At 46.4% G+C, this 24,625-nt stretch overlaps 1 protein-coding gene across 1 annotated transcript; it reads left to right on the top strand.

Annotated features, from left to right (window-relative positions):
• Positions 1 to 528: 528 nt before the first annotated feature.
• SERP2 (stress associated endoplasmic reticulum protein family member 2) lies at positions 529 to 24,625 on the top strand (the record flags this gene model as incomplete). Its single annotated transcript, XM_082859213.1, has 3 exons — positions 529 to 639; positions 5,328 to 5,400; positions 24,585 to 24,625. The coding sequence occupies exons 1-3, from the start codon at positions 556 to 558 to the stop codon at positions 24,623 to 24,625; spliced, it is 198 nt and encodes a 65-aa protein (XP_082715339.1). The 5' UTR covers positions 529 to 555.

Genomic DNA, 24,625 nt, shown 5'->3' with positions numbered 1-24,625 from the left:
CTCCAGCCCAGCCCTCGGCCAGGGGGCAGCGGTGCGGGGGAAACAGCGCGACCCTGCTCGGAGCGCGGCCGCCCCATTCTCTTCCCCGGGACCCAGTGGGTCCCGGCCCGAGGAGCCCCCGGCCGCTATGAGCGCACAAAGCCCGCGGCCGCCGGAACCCTCGGCCCCGCCGCGTTCGGCCGCTGGATCCTGACACCCCTGGGGCCCCGGGGCCCGAGCCGCTCGGCGCGCTGCGCTCCGGCCACCAGGTGCGGGGAGGACGCGCCGCAGCGCCCGCCTCGGGGCCGCGCTGGTTAGGTAGCTGGGGGGACCGGAAGGATGGCGAGGAAGTAGGAGAGGGTTTCCTGAGATGAAAGATTACTTCCGTCCGGGCTCTGGCCTCTTTCTGGAGCCGGCTCGTTGGGGGCTGGGGAGCGGGGTGCGCGGGGCTCGGGGGCCGCGCGTTGCCACCTGCAGCGCCCGGGGCCGGCGGGACGCGCTTGGCCCTGTCGGGGGCTCACGTGGCGGGGGGATCCTTGCAGGTGGGAGTCGAGAGCATTTCCTAGCGCCCGAGCCATGGTGGCCAAACAGCGCATCCGGATGGCTAACGAGAAGCACAGCAAAAACATCACCCAGAGGGGGAATGTAGCCAAAACCCTGGTAAGGCGGGGGCGGCGCTGACCGGGTGGCGTGGGGCCGGGCCCGGGCTGGGCGGGCGCGGGGCCAGCCTCCCCCTCCTCAGCGCCCCGGGCTGCCCCTCCCGCGGGGTCCCGCACGGTGGGCGCTGAGGGCCGGGCTCCCCGCGGCGCGGACTTGTGTTCGCTTGAGCGGAGAGGGCCCTGGTTGGCTGTGGCCCCTCTGGGAGCGTCTGCTGGGGCTACCGCGGAGGCGCAGAAGGCCCTCCCCAGAAGAGAACTGGGCCTTTGTCTCCGGGAAAGACGAAAGTCACATCCTTCAGGGAACAGTTAAACCAACTGCTTGACGCCGGGGCCTGGAACCTAGTAGGTGCTAGCTCGGTTTTGTTGAATGAATGAATGAATGAATGAGTAAAGGGAGGCCCTTTGCCACGTCTCCCTCCTAGGCTTCATCCCCTGCCCTCCATCCCCAACAAACACACCAAGATAAGGTTTTCTTTCCTGCCCCTTTGTAATGGTCTCCGTGTATAAATTGGGGATTAGGGATGCTATTCAGCCCGTATTTCCCTCCATCCTCCTCTTTGGCCTCTCCTCCAGTGAGGCCCCACACCACTCGGCGAAAGTTTAAAAGCAACATTCCCCTTGTTCACCTCGTCAATTCCGGCTCATCCTGATAGTATGTCCCAGAACTTTAGAGACTAGCTTATTGCCAGGCATTCTGCACCTCCAAAACCGTAGACTAAAGCTTTATAACAATGCTTACGTAAAATCTCTGCCTTAAGTACAGGGTTTTGTGTGTGTGTGTGTGTGTGTGTGTGTGTGTGTTGTTTGTTTGTTTGTTTTTAGGAAAGCAAATGATCTTCAACAGACATTGCCAGGCCCACAGTCCTGGACATTCAGAGGCAGCCCTCGGATGAGTTGTTGAGTCGTGCTGGTCTCCAAGTGTATGAGCAAAGGCGCATGGAATCTATTATCCCAGACACTTCAGTGGAAGTTCAGCTGAAACTTGAGGTTTGGCTGGAAGAGCTTGCAGACTTGATGAGGCAGTTGCCTTTAGCCAAAGGCATGAAGCTGGTTTGCTTAACTGAGCACAAAGCTGGATCTGCAATCTCTACTGCAGAATTCTTGCAGAACCAAGCAGTTCTATGGAAGAGAAACAGCATCAAATTTAGGTCTTTATAGGCAGCTACAAGCTTAAGTTGTGCTGGAAGTTCTCTCATTTGGGAGTTAGATCATTTAGTTGTTCTTGGGCAGCAAAACGCCAATATGCCATTGAATTGGAACTATTTTTCACGTAGAGCTCTGTTTTCCCTATTTTTACTCAGAAAAAAAAAAAAACAACCTTGCTGTCCAAATTGACATTGAAAAACAATTTTTAATGGATGTTAAAGTATTCGGGGATTATATCCCTAGGAGATCACTTCTTCCCAGGATATCATACAGACTAGCTGATTTACTGAAAATTTCTAGTTGTGTGGTTCCTTTTAGTGAACTGAAAAAACAGAGGTCACTTAATTCTCCTCAGTTGACAACTGATCTGACTGCAGAAGTAACGACAAAACAGAAACTGCTTTGCAGAGCTGTTTTACCCATTAGGCTTGATAAAGTCAGTGTCTGCCACTTCTAGCTTCTCAAGACCACTAGAAAATGTTTGGTACCTGAAACAAAAATGATTGGCTCCCAACTAAGAAAAGAAAATGGAAAAATTGGAGAAAAAGCTGTTTAAATATCTAGGAAATATAGTCAACTTGACTGCAGTTCAACTTAACTTTCAGGGATATTTTCAAATTATGTTTAATGTATGGTCTGAATGGATTTTTAATAGGTTCTGATATACCATGGAGTGGGCCCTTCAGACGTGCCTGGCGCCTATGAGTGTTTCTAAATGGTCCTACTAACTTTGTAATGAAAGTTTTCCAAACCAAGCCACAATGTATGTTTATTTTCCCTTGGTTAGAAAGGCTTTTTGGTTAACTTTATTGTAAATGGATCAGTATCCAAAAAGAAAAATGAAATTCTCTTTCAAAAAGAAACACTTTAAATCTTAAATCTCATTTTCCTAATCAGAGATCAAACATGATTATACTTTGAAGGAAGTAACTTGTAAGGGGTAACTTGTTCAGAATGAAATTCAATAAATGCAGACACATGAACAGATTCTAACAGAAAATTCAGACTAATTGTTCAGAAATAAACTCCTTTAATTGTATATAGATGCTTGGGTATTTCATTATCAGCTTACACCTATGGAGTGAATCAGTACTGTTCTCCCAGATAACAGAAATGGAATAATCATTTCATGATTATACAGTAGTAAAATCTTCAGAATGAAAGGGCAATTTAAATGTCAGAGTTCCGAGTTACCCTGCTGGTATCTTATCACAGGGAAAGCCACCCTCTGCATTTTGGAGCCCAGGGAGTGACAAATTCCTGTGGGAAATGAACCATGTCATCTGCAGGATTCTACTGCTTTTCTTATTTTTCCCAGCAATAGATTCAGGCTTAGGTGAATTGTCCCAGCAGATCTGTGCTGGGCACTGCTTCCCCAAAAAAGTAACTCAAAGCTCTCCAAAAACGATATATTGGTATCATGACCAGCCAACGAGTTCTTGAGCTCTGAAAGTCCACAAATAATATTGATTCACTGTGGAATGTCATCAAAAAGGATTTTGTGTTATCAGGATGCAAGCTCTGTATCCTGATAATTTGAGTTTTTCTGCAAAGGAAAAACTAAATGACTCCGTTTGGTATCTGCATGAGACCAAAAATCCATCTATAGGCTCCTGGATTCACTTATTGACTCTGCTGGAGATAGAACTAGATGAATTTTTTCGTTTAGCCTCAGTGGGATGACTGCAACAGAATTTGTTTCTGGTCAACCCTCACAAGTGATTAGGAAATTGGCGAAGGGGCAGAGGGGTGAATGTCACACTCTGTTCAGGTAACTTTATTTAATACCTCTATTATTTACTTACTCTGATCTTGACCTGGTCATAAGTGCCAAAGAATGACACAGTACAAATGCTGATTATGGTTATCCTATGCAATTATTTAAGACTGAGTTTGTCTTTCTTCTAGTCAAAAGAAACCATCTATTCCCTTGCAGTGAGATTTGCCACCATACAAGAGTGTTGGTCGATACAGGTGGTCAAGGTCGGAGAAGTGAGTGGTCTTAATCCTTAGATTCTACCTGCCACTAATCCGTACTTCTCTAGTTAGAGAAATGCTGGAATAACCCTGTCACCAATTGGGGAGTATTAAAAGAGCCAATATCCTTCCTAGACCCTTTCTTTACTCTAGCAGACCTAAGACATGGTATTTAGTGGGGCTTGTATGCTTATTCATTCTTCGAAGAACATTTACTAAGCATCTGTTGTGTTTAAGTTCTGGGCCAGACGTTGCTATACATTGATATATGAAAGAGACACAGTGCCTGCCCTTGCAGGGCTTACAGTCTGTGGAAAGACAGACATCAAACACAGTATCACAGGAATAAACATCGAGATACAAACTGTGATAAATGCTATCTAAAAAAAGTACTTGGTGATTTAAGTGCCAAGTGAACTCCACTGAGGTAGAAGAGAGAAGGTTCTCTAAGAACGGAACAGGTAAGCTGAGAACCGAAGAACTGTTGCCTTGTCTATGATAAGATAAGTTCTTTAACCTATGTTGGCCACAGCCTATTTTGGGCTCATGTCAATGAGGGAATATTTAGTGAGTTCTTCATTTTTCTTCACTCTACCTTCTCCCTTTACACTTGAGAAATTCCCCACATTTTCAGATGCCTTTCTCAGAAAATCATGGTTTTCCATTGATTGATTTGCTTGTAAGGACCAAGCCTTACCTGCACACAGACCCAGAGGAGTTGCAGAGGGACCTTCCTCTGACATCTGTGCTTTTGGCTTGAGAAGAGCCGGTGGTACGCAGGGCTGGTCCGTGTGGGAACCACAGTCCCCTTATGCTTCCCGGAGATGCTGAGATTTCTCCCAAGCATAAGCGTCACTAAGAATTAGGAGGTTTATTACAAAACGCCACTCCCCTCATCTCCATACACAGCTGCTGCGGTGCGTCTACTGTTCCCAGGGTTTCCACTGCAGGGGCTTCCCAGGTTTTTAGCGCTTAGAAAGTTTTGAGAAAATGGCTGTGCTCTGTAACCCTGCTTGGGAGCCATGGATGCAGGAATTCAAGATGAATCTGTTGGAGGAAAATCCCCTGGCTCCGTAAAGAGGGAGACCTAAACGTGAATCCCAGCTGTTGTCCCAGTTAGCAAACCTTGAGCCTCAGGTGGAGGCCCCTTGATGGAGATGATAGTACTGGCCTTGCGTGGAGTTGTGAGTGCTAGAGATCGCGGTTGCTGGCTGCTTTCTAGAGCGCCTGGCATGAAGTGTGCTTTCAGCCGACAGAAGCAATGATTAGTAATATCATTTTTGGCTTCCCAAATCACTGTATTGGTTTGTGTATTTATACCTCATCGGTCCCCAGAATATTTAAGAACCACCCAGTTCATTGAATTACAGGGGTGTAAGTAAGGTTATTGATGAGTTTTTCCAAACCCATCTTGATCCCTTAAAATTGACTTTGTTCGTCTAGATCTGCCCGCTGGCATTGAGACGGGATCTGTCTCATTCACAGAGGTGTCTAGTGACTAGCCATACTCAGTAAATGCTTCTTGAATGAATGAAGCTAATCTTACTTTCTCCCATTCCCTTTCAGAGGCCGCAAGAAGAGAAATATCCTGTGGGACCATGGCTGTTGGCACTGTTTGTTTTTGTTGTCTGCGGCTCAGGTATGGGTTTCTCGCTGCCCTTATATCCCATGGTCTCCTTTGTCCTATAAAAACACATGTTTTATTCTCAAGGTAAATAGACAAAAACTATATTGGTCTGGGATTCAAGTTAATTGCTGCCCGAAGCCTTCATCTTAATAGGTTTTGATTTCATTGCCATCCCAGCAAACAGAGTAGAGACAGAACTGATGTGCTATCAAATCATACTCATAAAATGATTACAGTGAGCAATTAAATTGGCTGGCTACACTTCAGAGTTCAGTTAAAGCTTTCTCTGAAGACGTAACCTAAAAAGGGCATTTGGAACAGAAAGCGGAGCACCTGTCTGCCTGAGATAATCCACATTCCAGAGAGAAGGAGAGGCCTTATGCCTTAAGGGAAGCTCTGCGGAGGTGCTGGGTGAAACAGAGCCGTTGACCTGAGCCTCAAGGTGCAGTCACCTGATGCTGGAAGGTGGCAAGTTAAGAGAGCTTTACTCACACACACACACATACACACACACACACACACACACACGGTGCAGACTGGACCAGAAGGATCATGCTGTTGTTTCTAGTCGACTTCTGTAATTGGGAGCCTTGACTTAATTCCTGGTCCCCATGGGTTGGGTCTCTGAAGTACTGGTGAGTGGAGGTCACTTCTATCAACAAGGTAGGTCTTTAGATGTTCCCATCCTCCATCTCCTCACTGTTGCTGAGGGCAGGGAAGGCGAGGAGTACACATCTTCCTGCAAAGATCTAAAACTCCCAGGAAGACGTCATTCCTCCCCAATGGCAGGAGACGCCCATGACTAAAGGTGCCTCTGACCTTTAGGAGACCACTCTTCCAAGGAAATGAAAGCTCTTAGGAGGAAGGAGGGATCCGATGGTCTTGGCACTATTGCCAAACAAGCCTTTGTGTTAGGCTCAGTTTTTTGTTTTGTTTTTTTTGCGGTACGCAGGCCTCTCACTGTTGTGGCCTCTCCCGTTGCGGAGCACAGGCTGCGGACGCTCAGGCTCAGCGGCCATGGCTCACAGATCCAGCCGCTCCGCGGCATGTGGGATCTTCCCGGACCGGGGCACGAACCCGTGTCCCCTGCATCGGCAGGTGGATTCTCAACCACTGTGCCACCAGGGAAGCCCCAAGGCTCAATTTTTTAAAGTTGATTCCAAGATGAGAGAAGATCTTCCACTCCAAGAAACGAAAGTGTACACCATCCCTAAAGATGTGTCCTCAAAGGGAGACTTTTTTCCAATACAGAGATCCCTCATCTTTAATAGAGTTTACCCAGCCACTGCTGGAATACTTCAGGAGCGCTCACTCCTTCAAAAAGCCTATCCCAGGGCTTCCGTGGTGGCGCAGTGGTTGAGAGTCCGCCTGCCGATGCAGGGGACACTGGTTCGTGCCCCAGTCCGGGAAGATCCCACATGCCGCAGAGCAGCTGGGCCCGTGAGCCATGGCCGCTGAGCCTGCGCGTCCGGAGCCTGTGCTCCGCAACGGGAGGGGACACAACAGTGAGAGGCCTGCGTACCGAAAAAATTTTTAAAAAGCCTATCCCATTTCTGTGCAGCTCTGATTCTATTGGAAACATCTCCCCTCCTTTGAACCACACTGTGCTGTCTTCTCGGTAGTTCAGGTGTGGACGCCGAAAATCACACAGCTTAGACTCTTTTGCTTCTGAACGTCTTGACTCTTCGGATATTTTCAAGATGACTGCCTAGTGACTGCTTCTACAATCTCAACTTCCCTAGTTCTCTCAACCTTGTCCTCATAAGATGTAGTTTCTAGACCCTTCTGTACATGCCATGACTCAAAGTATTGCATTTGCAACTGCAGAAGTTGGTCTAGAAATGGTGCAACTGCTACAGAGATAGTAGGTCTGTCCCTGCTTTTTGTCTCATAACCCTGCTTTTATTAATATGCCCCAGTTTATTTATTTATTTATTTAACATCTTTACTGGAGTATAATTGCTTTACAATCTATGTTAGTTTCTGCCGTATAACAATGTGAATCAGCTATATGTATACATATATCCCCATATCCCCTCCCTCTTGCATCTCCCTCCCACCCTCCCTATCCCACCCCTCTAGGTGGTCACAAAGCACCGAGCTGATCTCCCTGTTCTATGTGGCTGCTTCCCACTAGCTATCTATTTTACATTTGGTAGTATACATAAACCCATGCCACTCTCTCATTTCGTCCCAGCTTACCCTTCCCCCTCCCCGTGTCCTCAAGTCCATTCTCTACGTCTGTCTTTATTCCTATCCTGCCCCTAGGTTCTTCAGAACCAATTTTTTTTTTTGGATTCCATATATATGTGTTAGCATACGGTATTTGTTTTTCTCTTTCTGACTTACTTCACTCTGTATGACAGACTCTAGGTCCACCCACTTCACTACAAATAACTCAATTTCATTTCTTTTTATGGCTGAGTAATATATTCTGTATATGTGCCACATCTTCTTTAACCATTCATCTGTCTATGGACATTTAGGTTGCTTCCATGTCCTGGCTATTGTAAATACAGCTGCAGTGAACAATGTGGTACATGACTCTTTTTGAATTATGGTTTTCTCAGGGTGTATGCCCAGTAGTGGGATTGCTGGGTCATATGGTAGTTCTATTTTTAGTTTTTTAAGGAACCTCCATACTGTTCTCCATAGTGACTGTATCAATTTACATTCCCACCAACAGTGCAAGAGGGTTCCCTTTTCTCCATACCCTCTCCAGCATTTATTGCTTATAGATTTTTTGATGATGGTCATTCTGACTGGTGTGAGGTGATACCTCATTGCAGTTTTGATTTGCATTTCTCTAATGATTAATGATGTTGAGCATTCTTTCATGTGTTTGTTGGCAATCTGTATATCTTCTTTGGAGAAATGTCTGTTTAGGTCTTCTGCCCATTTTTGGATTGGGTTGTTGTTTTGATACTGAGCTGCATGAGCTGCTTGTATATTTTGGAGATTAATCCTTTGTCTTACAGTTTATTTTTAATAATCACAGCACCTCCTAGACTTACAGAGAGCTAATGGCCAGCCAGGCCCCACCAAGCTCTTCTTCACGTCAACTTCCTGCAAGTTTCAGAGATGCATGTCCATACCCTCCCATCTAAAGCTGTCCCCTATCTGCATCACACATTGTTTTATTTTATTCGTGGCCCTCATCGACATTTGAAATTATTTAATTTGCTTACTTATTATCCATTTCTCTCTACTAGGATATAAGCTTAGGGAAGACAGTATTTAACTTCCACTAAATTTTTAGATACTAGCACAGTTTTTAGCACATAAGGAGTGGTTAATCTCGTTGGCTAGATGGATGGATGGATGGATAAAACCAAATATTCCCCATGCTGTAGATATTAAATAGACTTTTTTTTAGACCTAATATAAAGCTCCATGAACATTTCTATTTTAATTTCATTGTTGGTTGTTAAGCTGTTTTTCTACAGAGTAGCCATAAAGTATGGAAACGTAGAAGAACATAAATAATAAATGGCTTACTGATACTGCATAATAATGTACAGTATGGTTAGTGATGTTACATGATGCATTCAGTGTATCGCCCTGCATTAGCAGTGCATAGTTCAGAGCACTGTGAAAAATTGCAATGGGGCTTCCCTGGTGGCGCAGTGGTTGAGAGTCCGCCTGCCAATGCAGGGGACATGGGTTCGTGCCCCGGTCTGGGAAGATCCCACATGCCGCGGAGCGGCTGGGCCCGTGAGCCATGGCCGCTGGGCCTGCGTGTCCGGAGCCTGTGCTCCGCAACGGGAGAGGCCACAGCAGTGAGAGGCCCGCGTAACGCAAAAAAAAAAAAAGAAACGAAATTGAGTCATTTGTAGTGAGGTGGATGGACCTAGAGACTGTCATACACAGTGAAGTAAGTCAGAAAGAGAAAAACAAATACTGTATCTTAACACATATATATGGAATCTAAAAAAAAAATGGTTCTGAAGAACCTAGGGGCAGGACAGGAATAAAGACACAGACTTAGAGAATGGACTTGAGGACACAGGGAGGGGCAAGAGTAAGCTGGGACAAAGTGAGAGAGTGGCATGGACATATATACACTACCAAATGTAAAATAGATAGCTAGTGGGAAGCAGCCGCATAGCACAGGGAGATCAGCTCCGTACTTTGCAATCACCTAGAAGGGTGGGATAAGGAGGGTGGGAGGGAGACGCAAGACGGAAGGGATATGGGGATATACAGGGATATACATATGCATATAGCTGATTCACTTTGTTATACAGCAGAAACTAACACAACACTGTAATTCAATTTTCTCCAATAAAGATGTTAAAAAAAAAAAAGTTATCTACGTTTTCAGGCTTTATGGCCAAACTGTAGATTGTTAGATCTTGAACCTTGAGCCTTTCATCTAATTATCTCTCTCTCCCAGCTTTATGGTTTCTTGAAAGTAGATTTTTCGTCCACGGCACTGATAAAGGTCTAGATTTGGAGCAGCCCACAGAAAACAATTAGAGACAACTCCCCTCAGGTTGACTTTGAACCTCTCAGCAAAACTCCTGCAAGCAGCCCTCGTGTCTTGAGGGTCACTGGTGTGCATGGCGCTGTGCGGGCTTTGGAGATACAAACTCCTTCAGGGGGCAGCTGGCACTGGGGAGACAGATAAGGAACATGTCGTTGCTCCCCGGAAAAGAACACTCTGACAGCAGAGCACCCGGAGGGTTTGACAAGCGTGGACAAGGGACCGTCTTAGTGCGTTCGGGCTGCTATAACAAACTACCATAGACTGGGTGGCTTGAAACAGAAATTTGTTGCTCACAGTTCTGGAGCCTGGAAGTCACATTAGGGTACCAGTGTGGTCGGTTGGGGGCCCCTTTCCCAATCACAGACTTCTCCTTGTATCCTCCCATGGCATCCACACGTGGTAGAAGGGGCTAGGGAGCTCAGTAGGGTCTCTCTTATAAGAGCACTAATCCAATTCATGAGGCCTCCGCCCTCAGGACCTAATCACCTCCCAAAGGCCCCGCCTTTCTACCACCATCACATTGGGCATTAGGATTCCAACACGTGGAGCTCAGAAAACACAGTCAGATTATATCAGGGCCTTCTAACCCATACTGAGCAGAAGAGAAAGTTTCCCAGAGAAGGCGCCATTTGAGCTGAGTTTTGAAGGACAAACAGCCAGACAAAGGGAAGGTTATTCCACATAAGGGAACACAGCATGACAAAGGCACAGAGGCCTGAGATAGTAGGACAGGCTCAAGACTGGCCAAAGCCCAGTCACAGGGATCTGTGAGCCTCGGTCATCACGTAGCCCTTGTTGTCAGGAACTAAATAGATACAGAGCTGGTGGGGTTTTTTTGTTTTTTTTCTTTTTGGGCTTCAAGATACACAGTAACTGGGGCCCTCTCCGGCCTGTGCCCTTAGGTAGCATATAGGAGAGGGGGAAAAGCCAATAAGTCATTTAGTCTGGCTTGTTTTTCTCCAACCTGTGCTAGTTCTCAATAGCCATCCTTTCCAAAGGGATTAAAAACCTTCCCTAAATTACATCTTAATTAAAATTTTGCCAGGCTTATTGGTTCACATAGTGGGAACTGTATCTTTCCCCCCGTTTGGGTAAATTGGGACATTTGCTGACAACAATCTTTTGGAATCTTCCCAGTCTCCATTAGTTTTTTCAGGGATCGAGTACATTGTCTCTGCTATCCTCTCTGTTGGTTTGTCCAGGGGCGTGAGATGGGAGCCTGCAGGGCCTGGAGATTTGGACTTAAAGTGGCCAAAAGGACACACCCCTTACTGGCGTACTACATCCCCTGCCTGCATGTCTGGTGCTCTTCTAAGGATGCTTCTTTAAATCTAGTTAAGACCACTAGCTTCTATGGAAAGGCTAGACATCAAACGGGGAGTTGGGTCCTCTTAACTTTATCCTCTGTTAACATGCCACCATGATCCCCAAGAAATGGACCTCCTCCTTTTTAAAATCATATCTAAAAATAATCCACCACCAGCTCCCTTCTTTTCTTATTTTCTTTCCTTTCCTTTTTTTTTTTTTGCCAACTTTAGCATTTTTTTTGCAAGCTTCAGCTCAGGCCAAGCTCTGTTCTCACAGAAATGTGTCACTCTTCTCAGTTCGTCCTTGGTACTGTGCCCTTCCTTCTATCTTTGTCCGTGTCCTTTTCTAAACCAAACACGTCACGAAAAACACAATAGCTCCTTTAGATTCATACCCGTTGCCACGTCTCTGGGATTCGTCAAGATTCAGTTCTTCTTGCAGCTCCTACTCTCCCTCCTGAGTTCCTCCCTTTTCAGAGTCGCAGACCATAGGCTCCTACCTATCTTTTTTATTTAATTTATTTTATTGAAGTATAGTTGATTTACAGTGTTGTGTTAATTTCTGCTGTACAGCTAAGTGATTCAGTTATCTGCCTATCTCTTCTCTTCGTTTAAAAGAATGCGATTATGACCACCTAGAGGGGTGGGATAGGGAGGGTGGGAGGGAGACGCAAGAGGGAGGAGATATGGGGATATATGTATATGTATAGCTGATTCACTTTGTTATACAGCAGAAACTAACACACCACTGTAAAGCATTTATACTCCAATAAAGATGTTTAAAAAAAAAATGCGATTTCCTCAAATCTAACTCTTCCCTTTATCAGTTCCTCTGCTTTACGTAATGAGCCTCTCGGTGCCTGGATGATTGAAGCCCCTTACCACTGCTCTCTCTCGCTTCTGTTCCACTTTTGTAGCACAAAGGAGAGACCCGCTCCATCTAGCGTCCTGCCATCATCTGCAGTGTGCACAACAGCACCTTCACCCCTGCCCTTGCCTGTCACGCTCGCACAAAATGCACTGGAGTTTGTGGTGGGATTTCCATACCTCTGCAGACATACCCCTTCCTGTCCCTGTCCAGCGAGTCCCTTTCCTTTGAACAGGATATACCCGTGTGCCAGGCTTAAGTTCCATTTCACCAAGTCCCTGGGATCCCTCTGAGGTCATTCGCCCTCTCTGAGTTCATGTGGTTAGCTATTCATATTTTGTAGATCTTTATATAGGCAGGAAAAATATGAAATCTTCTAATAGTAGTGAAGGTGTTGATCACTGATCTGATTCTCTTGCTTTCGTGACCTCACTCTATTAAACCCACTTTTCTAATCGACGGTGGGCTGGGCAAAGGGTTCTTTTTTAGAAATAGTGTCACATAGAAAACAAACTTATGGTTACCAAAGCGGAGTGGGGAGAGGGGGAAGGGATAAATTAGAGTTGGGGATTAACAGATACACACTACTGTATATAAGAAAGATAAACAACGAGGACCTACTGTATAGCACAGGGAACTATATTCAGTATCTTCTAATAACCTATAAAGGAAGAGAATCTGAAAAAGAATATATATATATATGTATATATATACTGAATCATTTTGCTGTACACACCTGAAACATTGTAAATCAACTACACTTCAGTTTAAAAAATTATAGAGGGCTCCCCTGGTGGTGCAGTGGTTAAGAATCTGCCTGCCAATGCAGGGGACACAGGTTCAAGCCCTGGTCCAGGAAGATCCCACATGCCGCGGAGCAACTAAGCCCATGCACCACAACTACTGAGCCTGCACTCTAGAGCCCGCGAGCCACAACTACTGAGCCCACATGCTGCAACTGCTAAAGCCCGCACGCCTAGAGCCCGTGCTCCGCAACGAGAAGCCACCGCCGCAATGAGAAGCCCGTGCACCGCAACGAAGAGTAGCCCCCGCTCGCCGCAACTAGAGGAAGCCTGAGCGCAGCAACGGAGACCCGATGCAGCCAAGAATTAATTAATTTTAAAAAATAAAAATTATAGAAATACTGTCAGTGTACCTAGGGTAAATAAATTTTCAGGTGAGGCAAGTCACAGGGAATGCAGGTTTTATCTGTTTTCCTAGTATCTTTGGGGAAAAAATGAAGAATGGTAAAAATGTTGACCTTTAAGTATAGGTTCACTTATGGGTCACCCTTACTCCATTTTACATGGCAAAACGAGTTAACAAACCTCCAAGAGGTTACGGGACCCCATTATTATGGGGAGTGACGTGTCACAGCAGACTCTTGACCCCTTCCTTCTCGGCTTCTTTCCTCGGCCTTCCTTGTTCTCCACACATGCCTTTTGTGCCAGCAGTGGTGGTGCTGATAAGAGCCAGATAACGAAAAGGAAGGAAGAGGAACCAGGGCAGCAGTGAGGGCCCAGCACACAGGCCCCCAGAGCCCCCTGGCACAAAAACACATGTCCAGGGAATGCCCACCCCTCACCAGGGAGACCCCCCGAGATCCCAGTCCAGCCCAAGTGCATGGTTGTAACCAGTCAGAGGACATTATCTAAATACTAAATACAGCCCCCTTCAGAGGAAGGAAATTCCCACTTTCCAGGGTTGCAAAAGGTCTCTTAGGCAAGACGCTTCTTTGAAAACTGACCAACTGGCAGTAAATGGATAAGAGGCTTCAGAGGGGAGGATAGTTTGGGGCTCCGCCAGATGTGGGTTCAAAGCCTGGATTCGCTAGGTTTCTGCTGAATAACCTTGGACAAGTTCATTACTCTCTCTGTATTGATTTCCTTATCCATCCAACGGGGATAGGGGGAGCCCCTCCAGAGGTTGTCCTGATACTGAATAGTTCCAGGGACGGAAGTGCTGGCCCACAGCACGCTTGAAACCTGCAGCTTCAGTCACCACCATCTCTGTCCCCATCGCCCTCACGTAAAGTAGTGGCACCATGAATGGGACTGGTGTGTCATGCACACTTTAAGCTCCCATTGCCTTCCATCCTCCCAGGCCACGCCTTCACCTGGCAGGCTCAGCCACTCACGTTGGTCTTGACCTTCCAGAGAGCTGTAGACCCCGCCTCTTCACTCCCAGGAGAAGTGTGAGCAATTTCAGTGATAACACTCCCAGTGGGTGAGACCATGTTCCCACGATAAAGCATCAGAATCTTTCAGACCGACCCAGGCAGGAAAAAGGAAGCGCCCAGAGGTACACTAAAATCAGTGAATAGGGGTTTGTACTTTAAGTTGAATATGAGAAATAAACTAAGTTTTATTCCCTTAAAGCAACCCAAATACACCACCGTTTTGCTATTTAAAAAAAAAGTTTTCTTTGTGAGATGCAAAAGCTTTTGAGACATGGAGTTGTCCGGATAGGACATCTCAGGGCCATATCTTGCTTTGTCTGGTTTAATTTGGAAACTAGCCTTATTGTTGTTAGCATTATACACATTTCATCAGAAATCTAAAACCTGTTTCTTAGTCAGATACCTCTTCTGGGTCCCCTCAGATGATTATTGCAAACAGGCCAGAAACTTTTCTTGTTCAGATCCTGACCCAGGACTTTTGCTTGGGCCTTTTTAACTGGTTGCATTTGTCTTTGTTTGATCTCCTAGGACCCCAGATTCACACTGAAGCCCCAAGGGTTTATTTAAACACCCGCCTCTTAGAGACTTGGCCGTTTTTATAAAAATATTATCTTCCATTTCTGCAGGCGGTGGGGCCTCTTTCCAGATAAGCAGCTCGTCCTGACTCTCAGTCCCCGGTTTCAAAGCCTGCCTCTTCAGAGAACTGTTGGATAGCTTCTGAAGAGTACTTGTTTTTATCTTGAGACTCAGAGACAAGCGTGACCCGGAATGTCCGTCTGAGGCGGCAGAGATGCCGTCGCACAGATACGCCACTGCTATCTGCGCGAGACACTTGCTGTCTGCGTGTGCTTCCCCGGACCGTGGATGAAGCCCGTCCTGCTGGTTGTGCCCACAGCCCTCGGTCCTGGGTTTCCCTCTCCCTTTCATCCTCATCTCTTTCAGGAGCCTTGTGGAGAAGGGTTCGGAGGCCTCCCCAGAGCTCTGTGATGAGTATGCCGCTGTACATCAGTAATGTCTGACCCGAACACGGCAGTGACAGCAGGGTCCCAACGCTGGCCGACCCATCTTATAGTGTCAGTGCCACAGTGTTCACAGGACAACTGTCTTCAGCATTTTTGACTTTCCTCTTGGACTAGAAGTTTCACCTGGACTCAGTGACAGTAGGTCTTTCCCTTCACATGCAGTTGACCAGACAGTATGTTAGCGCTTACATGTGTCTCGTGATCCTGTTGCGTCATTCACCTCTCCTGAGCCCAGGTGTGTCCCTGAGTGTGGACAGGAGGCAGCAAGCTGAGAGCCGTCTTCTGTCCTCACCCCTCACTGAGGTTCCAACCGGGGTCAATGGAACCACCATTTAATCCCCATGATGCTGTGATTCTCAGAGGGAAACTCTTACACACCAGCCACACCCCACCCCCCTCCCTCAGACTGCTTCTCCCTCATCCATCCCTCATTTCAATTGCATTTCCCTCTCTCTGGCCGAACCTGATACTCACTTCCTAATTAGAGATTATGTGAATTTTAGTTATTCTTGAAGTCTGGCTTTTCTTGAAACTGATGAACTTATATCCCCCATCAAAGGGAAACCTCTAGGGGAAAAGGATTAACCAGTGACTTATTTCCTTCCTAATTTTCTATAGTTTCCAATTTTGTCAATAAGCATATATTACTTGTATAATCAGAAAAAAATAAGTGTATTTTGAGAGCCAAATTGCTAAACTCTTGGTTTTAGCCTTTTCTTTTTTTTTTCTTCAAAGCAGTAGACTTTTCTTTCTTTTTTTTTTTTTAGAGTAGTAGACCTCTTTGTTCAAATCTTGGAAGCAAAAGAAAAGCTGTTCTGGTTGAAGCAGGATCTGTCATGTGTCTGTGTTTATGTCTGTGTCTGTGTGTGTCTTTGTATGTATGATGTCTGTGTGTGTTTGTATGTGTACGTTTGTGTGTATCTGTGTGTGTGTTCATGTGTCTCTGTTTGCATGTGTGTGTCTGTGTGTATTTTTGTATGTGTGTTTGTGTGTGTGTGTGTGTATAGGGGTGCCTCCCGTGTTGCTGGATATACTGATTTTTTATCATCCCCAGAAGGGAATACACATCTGGACCCTCTTTGCCCATCAAATAGGAAACTGTGTCCGGCCCGGCGCTGGCCTCTGTGATTCCAGAGTTAAGGCCTTTCCCAAAGAGCCTACTAGGTTCCTTTGGCACCATCAGTTGTGAGTAGCTGCACTGTTTCTGGGCAGGGACGTTCCCTTTGTCTGGCAGTTAACAGACTGTACTCTTCTCCTGTATCTGGTAGGCACTCTGCCTGCCAGGGCAGGACTGGGGAGAGATAACGTGTCACAGCCTGGACCGTTTTTCAGGACAACCTATTCAGAACAGATAAGGAAAGTGATTCCCTGAGACGTTCTAAGCTGGGCCTGAATGCCTCCTGTCCTCCCGGCCTCCTGTTTCAGGTGGTCCAGTGGTCTCCCTTTATGTCTGCACTGGAGGCCTCTCCGTTTCTGGAAGAGCCCACAGCCCCACCCTCCCTAGGACGGGCTGTTTTGTTAAGGATGCTGTGGAGGAGGGACAGGACTAAGTGCTGTGTGAACCGGCTCCAGGGACAGCCTCCTTGGGTTGGAAACCCGGCCTTGCCACCTACTAGCCGTGCAGCCTTGTCCAAGCTACTCACCCACACGCCCACTCCAAGCCTCAGTGTCGTCCATTCTTAAAAGGGATAGGATCCTACCTGAAAACTCCTAGGATCCTCATGAAAATCAATCCTGAGGATGAACTGAGACAACGCATGCCACACGTTTAGTGGAGTCCCGGTAATAGTTTTACAAATGTTTGTTGTTATTGTCATTATGTTGACGGCCCTTAGTTGCACTGTCTCCTTGCCTCTCAACCCGCCTGGCGAGGTGCCGACCAAGATTCTGAATGCTTGCAAGGAAAGAAAGCTAACATTTTGTCCTTTGTGATGGGGAGAAAACTTGGGGGAGCAGAGCTCTGAGATACTGGGGAAGCTGCAGGAACCCCAGCTCCCACCTGGACAGGGAGAGGGCAGGGTTTGCCGGCCAGAGGTCAGTGGTGTCACCTCTGCAGGGACAGCTAGAGCTGGAGCCTCTTCTCTCCTTCTAGAAAGAACTCTTTAAAAACTAGCCAATGGGGGCGAGCAGAATCTATTCATACAACTATTTTGGCTACCGTTTCTTGAGTACTTATTCTAATGCCAGGTCCTACACTTATATTTTCTTTTCTCATCACACAGTCCCTACAAAGAAGCTATGGTACTCATTTTTCCAAATCACAAAACAGAGGTTCAAAGAGGAAACCAACCAGCATCCCGTAGCTAAAAAGAGAGCTAACACCCAAACCTAAACTCCAAACCCATCTGCCTCCTATTATCCTATTATCCTTCTCTCTTACCATTTCCCCCAAAATACCATGGAGCAGATTTTCCACCAACTTCAGGCCTCTAGCATATGACTGTGTATTGAAAAGAACTCATGTTAAAACATCTCCTACTTTCCCTGCCAGAAAATGTGCATTGTCCAGAGATTCCAGATGGACGGCCATTCTCGGTCTGCTCCCAGGCGGACAAAGCCCTGACCCAGCCATGGGCTGCTTCTTGACTGGGCCACTGGGGTACTCCATCACCTTGCTCTGTCCTGGACACTCGCTCCAGGACAAATTTGAATTCACCGTGTTTGCAGGTCGACCACATAAGCACTGGCGTTTCCTGGAGACTGCCTGAACTATCTTGAAATTGTGACACCCAGAGGGAGTCACAGCCCCAAGATGCAAGTTTGAGGAACTCAGCAGCCCTGGAGCAACCTTTCCGTTCCACCACAAAGGAAAGCTTGAGGACATGCGTCTGCTCTGGAACTCCCGCCTCAGGATCTGAGATGCACGGTCTGGAAAAGATGTCTCATCAGCCATTGGCTCCCTCAAGGTGACCTACGGCCTCGCTTGTCACGTGCTTCCCTCTGCCCTGTGACCCTTTGGGTCTGTGTATGGTTTCCTTCTCGGAAGAGTGCTCTGCTGTCTGCCATCTTAATGTGGAGAGAGCATCCCATTCTTTGCTAATACGATCTCTCTTTTCACAGTGCCCTGCTGCCCTCACCTATCCCTGGCTTCCCTCTCTTTACCCTCTTCTCCATCTCTGGAGAAGCCATGGGGGAGTGACCTCTTGCCTTTGACTATCTTTGAGCTAATTCTTTCAGGGAGCTTAGTGGCCCACCTTGGCGATGTCTTGTCTCCTAACATCTCTGCTTTTTTTTCTCAAGGCCCAGACTTTTCTTACCAATGCTTTCATTTTTTAAATTTTTTAAATGAAAAATAATCAAAGTTGTGTGAATTCTAGAGCCGGCTTATCCTCCTAAAGGATGTTCCTCTGGCCTGTCTTGATCTCTCTTCTCAGCAACTCCCTTGATCTCGCTTATCGTCCACCATTTACTTTCAATAAAGGTGGTTTTCGGAAGGCCCCATTGTCTGGCAGGGTTCCAGCTTTCTGACAGTCTCCTAGGGGATCCGCTTGTGTCATCTCTGTGTCCTTTGGGCACTCGCAGTTAGCTGGGGTGGGGCGGTCCCCAGGGAAGCGTGGATTGGGCTGGCCCAGCTCCCGGCCTTAAGGGGTTTCTGTTCTCGACTTGTGACTGGACTTCCCCTCAAGAACTGAGCTCTTGGAGCAATTGAATCTCAAGGTCGCCATTTGATGCTGATTCTTTAGGTCTGAAGAGTCATCAGTTGAGGTTTTTAAAATGTATTTTCCTCCACGCTGTTTGCAATTATTCACCGTTCAGTCCTTCAGTACATTTTTACTGAGGACCTACTATGTGCCCAGTGCTGAGCTTAGGCCCAGGGGTAGAGCTGGGGGCAAAATCATCCCTGCTCTCCTGGAGCTTGTGGTCTCGTGGGGAAGAAAGATGAGTCAAACAAATAATTATGCTGCAACATGTAAAATTTCAGGCATGAAAATGTTTGAAGGAGAGGAACATAGGGCTGCGAAAGCATAGACAGGCCAACCTTGGAAACATTGCAGGTTCGGGTCCAGACCACTGCAATGAAGCTAATATCGCGACGAAGCAAGTCACGTGAGTTTTCGGTTTCCCAGTGCGCATAAAAGTTCTGTTTACATCATACTGTAGTCTATTAAGCATGCAGTAAATAGCGTTATGTCTTAAAAAAAGTATACATACCTTAATTTAAAAATGCTTTATTGCTGAAAAACGCTAACCATCATCTGAGCCTTTCAGTGAGTCCTAATCTTTTTGTAACAGTAACATCAAAGATCACTGATCCCAGGTCGCTGTAACAAATATAAAAATAATGAAAACGATTGAAATATTGTGAGAATTACCAGAATGTGACACAGAGGCACGAAGTGGGCAAATGCTGGTGGAAAAAGTGTTGCCCATAGACTTGTTACACACAGGGTTGCCACAAACCTTCAATCTGTAAAACAAACCAAAATGCAATATCGGCAAAGCGCAATAAAACGAGGTGTGCCTGTAATGCAGAGGGCTGGTGTGCTCCAGGGAGGTGGTTCTCCAAGTGTGGTCCCTGGACCAGCAGCCTCAGCATCAACTATGAACTTGTTAGAAATACACATTCTCAGTTCCCACCCCAGACCCACTGGATTGGAAACTCTAGGGATGGGGTCCAGTGCCTGTTTTCAAACATTTTCAGGGGATTGTGAGACATGAGTTTGAGAACTCCTGCTTCAGATGGTCAAAGACGGCTTCTCTGAAGAAATGACTTCTGAATTTTGAAGTAAAACTAGGCGATAGGGTAGGGTGGGGAATATTTCAGAAAGAAAGAACGGCGTGTGCAAAAGCCCAGTAGTAAGAGCAGGGAGTTTTTAAAACAGGAGGGCTTCCCGTAAGAGAGGAGGAGAGTGGAGAAGGTGCATCTGGACAGGTTGCCAGGGGCCAGGAGATGCAGGTCATGGAGGCTTCACCAGCGATTGGGCAATAGAATGCTTCTGGTGTGTTCGAAACTCAAGGAGGGCACGATCTCACTTGTTTTTATTTAAAGAATAATTCTAGCTACAGTATGGAGAAAGGATTGAAGGCGTAGCAAGAGTAGACCAGTGGAGGTCACCGCAGGAACCAGGGGAAAGATGACGGTAACTTGGACTAGGGTGGTTTCGGGAAGGATGGAGCGAAAGACACACAATCACGAGATTATTAGGTAACGCCCACAGGTCTTGGTCATCCATCAGAGGTATCAAGGATGACTCTGGCATTTTTGGTGTACGTGCAAGATGGAGGAGGACGATGCCAAGCTTGGCAACGGGAAGAGATCATGAGAAGGTCCTGTTGCATTTGACGTGCCTTTGAGCCACTTGTGTGTAGGTATCAATTAGGTGGTGGAAGGTGTAGGTCTGGAGCTCCGAGGAGCGGTCGGGGCTGGCAACACACATTGGTGAGTCATCAAAAGCTAAGTGGCAACTGAAATTGTGGGCCGGGATGAGATCACCTGGGAGAAGGAATGTAATGAAGAGAAGAAAGCCAGCCATGCTCACTGCAGAACTTCAACATTCTTGTTTAGTGGTCAGGAGGAGTTAGGATGACCCCATAAACCACGTTTAGTGTAAAGAGCCAAAGAGAAGACGGAAAACTAGAAACTAGGAGAGTGGTGTGTCCCAGAGGCCAAGGGAAGAGAGTTTCCAGGAGGGAGCGCTCAGCGAGGGTAAGGAGGGGTGTATGACAAGAGGCAGCGTCCTTCAGGACGCTAGTTGGATTAAGTGACATGGAAGGTCATTTGTATCTTTAGCAAGAGCTATTTCACTGGAGTGAAGAGAGAAGCTAGAATGCAGTGGAATGAGGTGGAACCCAAAGGTAAGGAAGTGGAGAAATTGAGGACGTAGACAGCGTTTTTGGAAATGGCTATAAAGAGGAAGAGGACACCTGTGGACGGGAGACATGGAGTCAGGAGGGTTGTTCTGGTTGATTTTTGAGTTGCAAGTGCTTCTTGCATGTTAAACCCTAAGAATTTCATTGAAAGGGAACGGCTGAATAAAAGAGAGATGTGATCGTCTCAGGTTACCAAGGACCAGGATCCTGTACAGGTGGGAGAGTGCGGAAGCTCCCAGATTCTGTAGTTCCCACTCTAGCCTGGATTTCCCTGAACCTCTGACCTGCCCAAGGCCAGATCCCCTGACCTTGAATGCCTGCCCTCCTTCCCTTTCTTGGCATCCGTCCTCCCTGCTGACTCGCCTGCCCACAGCCCCTTTCCTGCAGCCCGCTCGGCTGTTCTCTCTGCTTTGTTCACCCTCTGTTAAGTTATTAACTTGTCAGGGTCCAGACTCCCCGCTTCCTTTCCCACTTTGAACCCACTCTTGGCTGCCTTCCCGTTCACCGCCTCAGAAAGTCAGCATCGGGGAGGCCAGGGTTGTAGGGCTGGTCATTACTGGCGGGCACATAGAAGTACAGTTAATATAATTGGTATAGGATGGTGAAGGCTTCTTAAAGATACTGACATTGACATAAGCCTTCTTAAAGACAGGGATACAATTCTTAAAGACATTGAAAAAGGAATCATAAAACACAACCATCTCTCCATTATCTTAGAGGTGGAGGCAAATGGTGAACTTAAAATAGACTTTATTCAAAGTAATTTCTCCAAGAGGGTTCAATTTTAAAGGGTCGCCTGTACACATGTTAAAGACCATCAGATTTTCACCTGTTAATTCATGGATTCAATTAGGGTCAGGAATGATCTTTCATTAGTTTTTAAAGCAGACTCAGAAATAGGTACGTTGTTTTAATATGTGTTGCTACTCTGAGGCCAGCAAACTCTGTCTAAGATTCTTAAGAGAAATTTGCAGCAGTTCCTTAAAAAGAATTGAGTGGTTTTATCGTTACCCAGCACTTTTGAAGTCATGAATTAACTTAATAGGGTCTGATGGACTAAGGGACAGCCTGTTTCGTACCCATTAACCTATATCCTGCTGATAATGATTCCTTGTCTACGAATAAATCTCAGAGACATAACATTTTGGAGCATCTATTATGGGCAGATATTGTACCTGTTATCTACAGTTTTATAAATAGAGAAATCAGGGCTCAGAACTATTTAGTGAATTCCGAAAATTCACACCTCTAGAGGGTGGCAGGTAGCACCTGAGCTCTGGTGTTCATGCTCATGCAGGGAGGCAGCAGCCATCCTTGTAGTAATGGGAACAGTAATAATAGCAATGATTCCCACGCACCGAAACCTTGACGTGGGAGGAGCCTCATGTATGTCAGATCATTTAATCCCTGTATTAGCGCTGCAAGCAGCGTGGTCCTCACTTCACAGCGGAGGAGACAGAATTGAAGAGGTTGAATTATTCATGCAGTCACACAGCTATTCAGTGAAGAGATGGGATTCAAACCCAGTTCCCTCTGACCCTAACATTCCCCTCTAAAGTAAGCCTGTTTGTCCAAATTAGGGATGTTTTCCTGACCCCAAGAACAAAGCCTGAGGCACGGTAGATGTAAATATTTTTTTCCTAATGTGCTTGAATATACAGCTGTCTTCCAGCACTCCTGTGGAGCCGGAACACAGGAATGTTTATTTAATTTTTATTCCTTGTTAGCTTTGGTAGAGGAGGGTGGAAACATCCGTGTTCCGGCAAGCGTATACCTTTGGGTAAGGTACTTTCTCATCCATCTAGCAACTTCTCCCGTTAAGAGCCACCCCCCAGATGAGAATAAGACAAGAAAACCTCTGAGCACAACCAGAGTTAAATATCACAACTTGTTGAATTAACTCCTTTATCTAGAGAAGACTCTTTCCGACCTTCACACACAACTGGTTGACTCTTAATTTTATACATAGTTCTAACAGTCTTTGTTTTGGGCTTAGTCTACAGTAGCATCATAATAGAAGAGGGCCCACCGCAGATTGGTGTAGTAGCGCCAGAGATGTGACCAGAGCTAAGAGTCATTGAGACCAAATAACTGCTAAGAAGCAGAAATGAGAGCCCAAGAAGTACAGCCAACCGGAGCTATTTTGGGATCACATCAAATGCTGTGCATCCTCTATAACCCTATTACAGCAGAGTCTTAGCAGTTATCACTTTTTATTATGGTCACACTGAACATTCATGAAACCTTAATATATTAAATCATGTTGGGTGTATATCCAATTTAGGAAAGTCGTGATGATGCCCACAGTGATTTTTTTAGTTTATGAAAAACCAACTACATTAGTGCTTTATCTACCCTTCAAATCTAACTGTCCAAGAAAGAGTCCCCGGGGCCCTCGGTCTGAATTATCTCTGGATACCCAAAGCACAATGCCTGACACGTAGTATGTGCTCACTAACGTTAGTTGATAAAATATCAAACACTTTGTTTCTCAAGGGTTCTGGGTAGCGTACTTCACTATGGTTACTTAGGCAGCAGCATTCCTGGGTATATTCCAGGATGACTTTATGAAGGAGAGAAGGCATAAGCCCCCTGAATGTTCTGTGCTTGTTCTGTTTTCACACTTGATTACATGATACCCAGCTGCCCCTCAAAAAAAAAAAAAAAATCATTCTATATGTGTTCATTGCTATTATTATCATGATTGTCTCCATCACGATTGACCAATACTGTATATGTCACATCTGGAGAGGATGTGAAAAAGAAGTTGGACCTTCCTCTCCTGGAACATATTTAAACCCTATAAACAAAACCAGGCTGGGTGCTATCCAACCAGCTCTTACCAGAATAAGGGGAGGAAGTCCCAGGAATTGTCTGTGGACGTTCAGGCTACCCACCCCTTCATGAAGGAGTTCGGTCCACTTAGTGAAGACGGTGCCCTGAATAAATCAGTGCTGCTCTCGGTGCATTTCAAGTCGAATTTCAGAAAGTTCCAGGCCGCCTGAAGATGCACTTGTATCAAAGGTTGTCAGCAGCCGGGGGCCCAGCTCCACGTGTCTGCTCCCAGCACCTGGCCTTCCTTCCAGTTCAAGGGCAGCTTCTTTTCCAGGTCACAGCCATTTTGAAGAGGCAGCGTTGGCTGACCTGTTAAATGAGTGCCCTGCGTGCACGAAAGCGCTGTCCGCCGCTGCCCGCCGCTGCCCGGCAGCATCAGAACGTTCTGGGGAAGAGGGCCAAATCTCTCAGTGCCTGAGGGATTTCTGGCCTTCACTTCTGGTGGAATTAGCAGAAGTTATCCATAAATCCCCGAGGCATCCATCAGCAGACAGAGCAAGGCTGCCTTTTTAAAGAAGTTCACTGACCTCTTGTTAACTTAACTCCTTGTTAGGAAATATCTAATCAGCTGTGTGCTAACAGGTCCAGGGCCCGGGGTCAGCAGAAGCAGGGCTCGCAGTGGGGCTGGGTTTCCAGCTGTGCGCTGTCTGGTGTCTGAGCCGTCTGTTTTGTTTTCCTCCTTCAGCTATCTTCCAGATCATTCAGAGCATAAGGATGGGCATGTGA

Source organism: Leucopleurus acutus, assembly GCF_964270905.1.
Source record: "Leucopleurus acutus genome assembly, chromosome: 18".
Taxonomy (NCBI): domain Eukaryota; kingdom Metazoa; phylum Chordata; class Mammalia; order Artiodactyla; family Delphinidae; genus Leucopleurus; species Leucopleurus acutus.
This window is presented reverse-complemented; position numbering and strand designations above follow the sequence as displayed.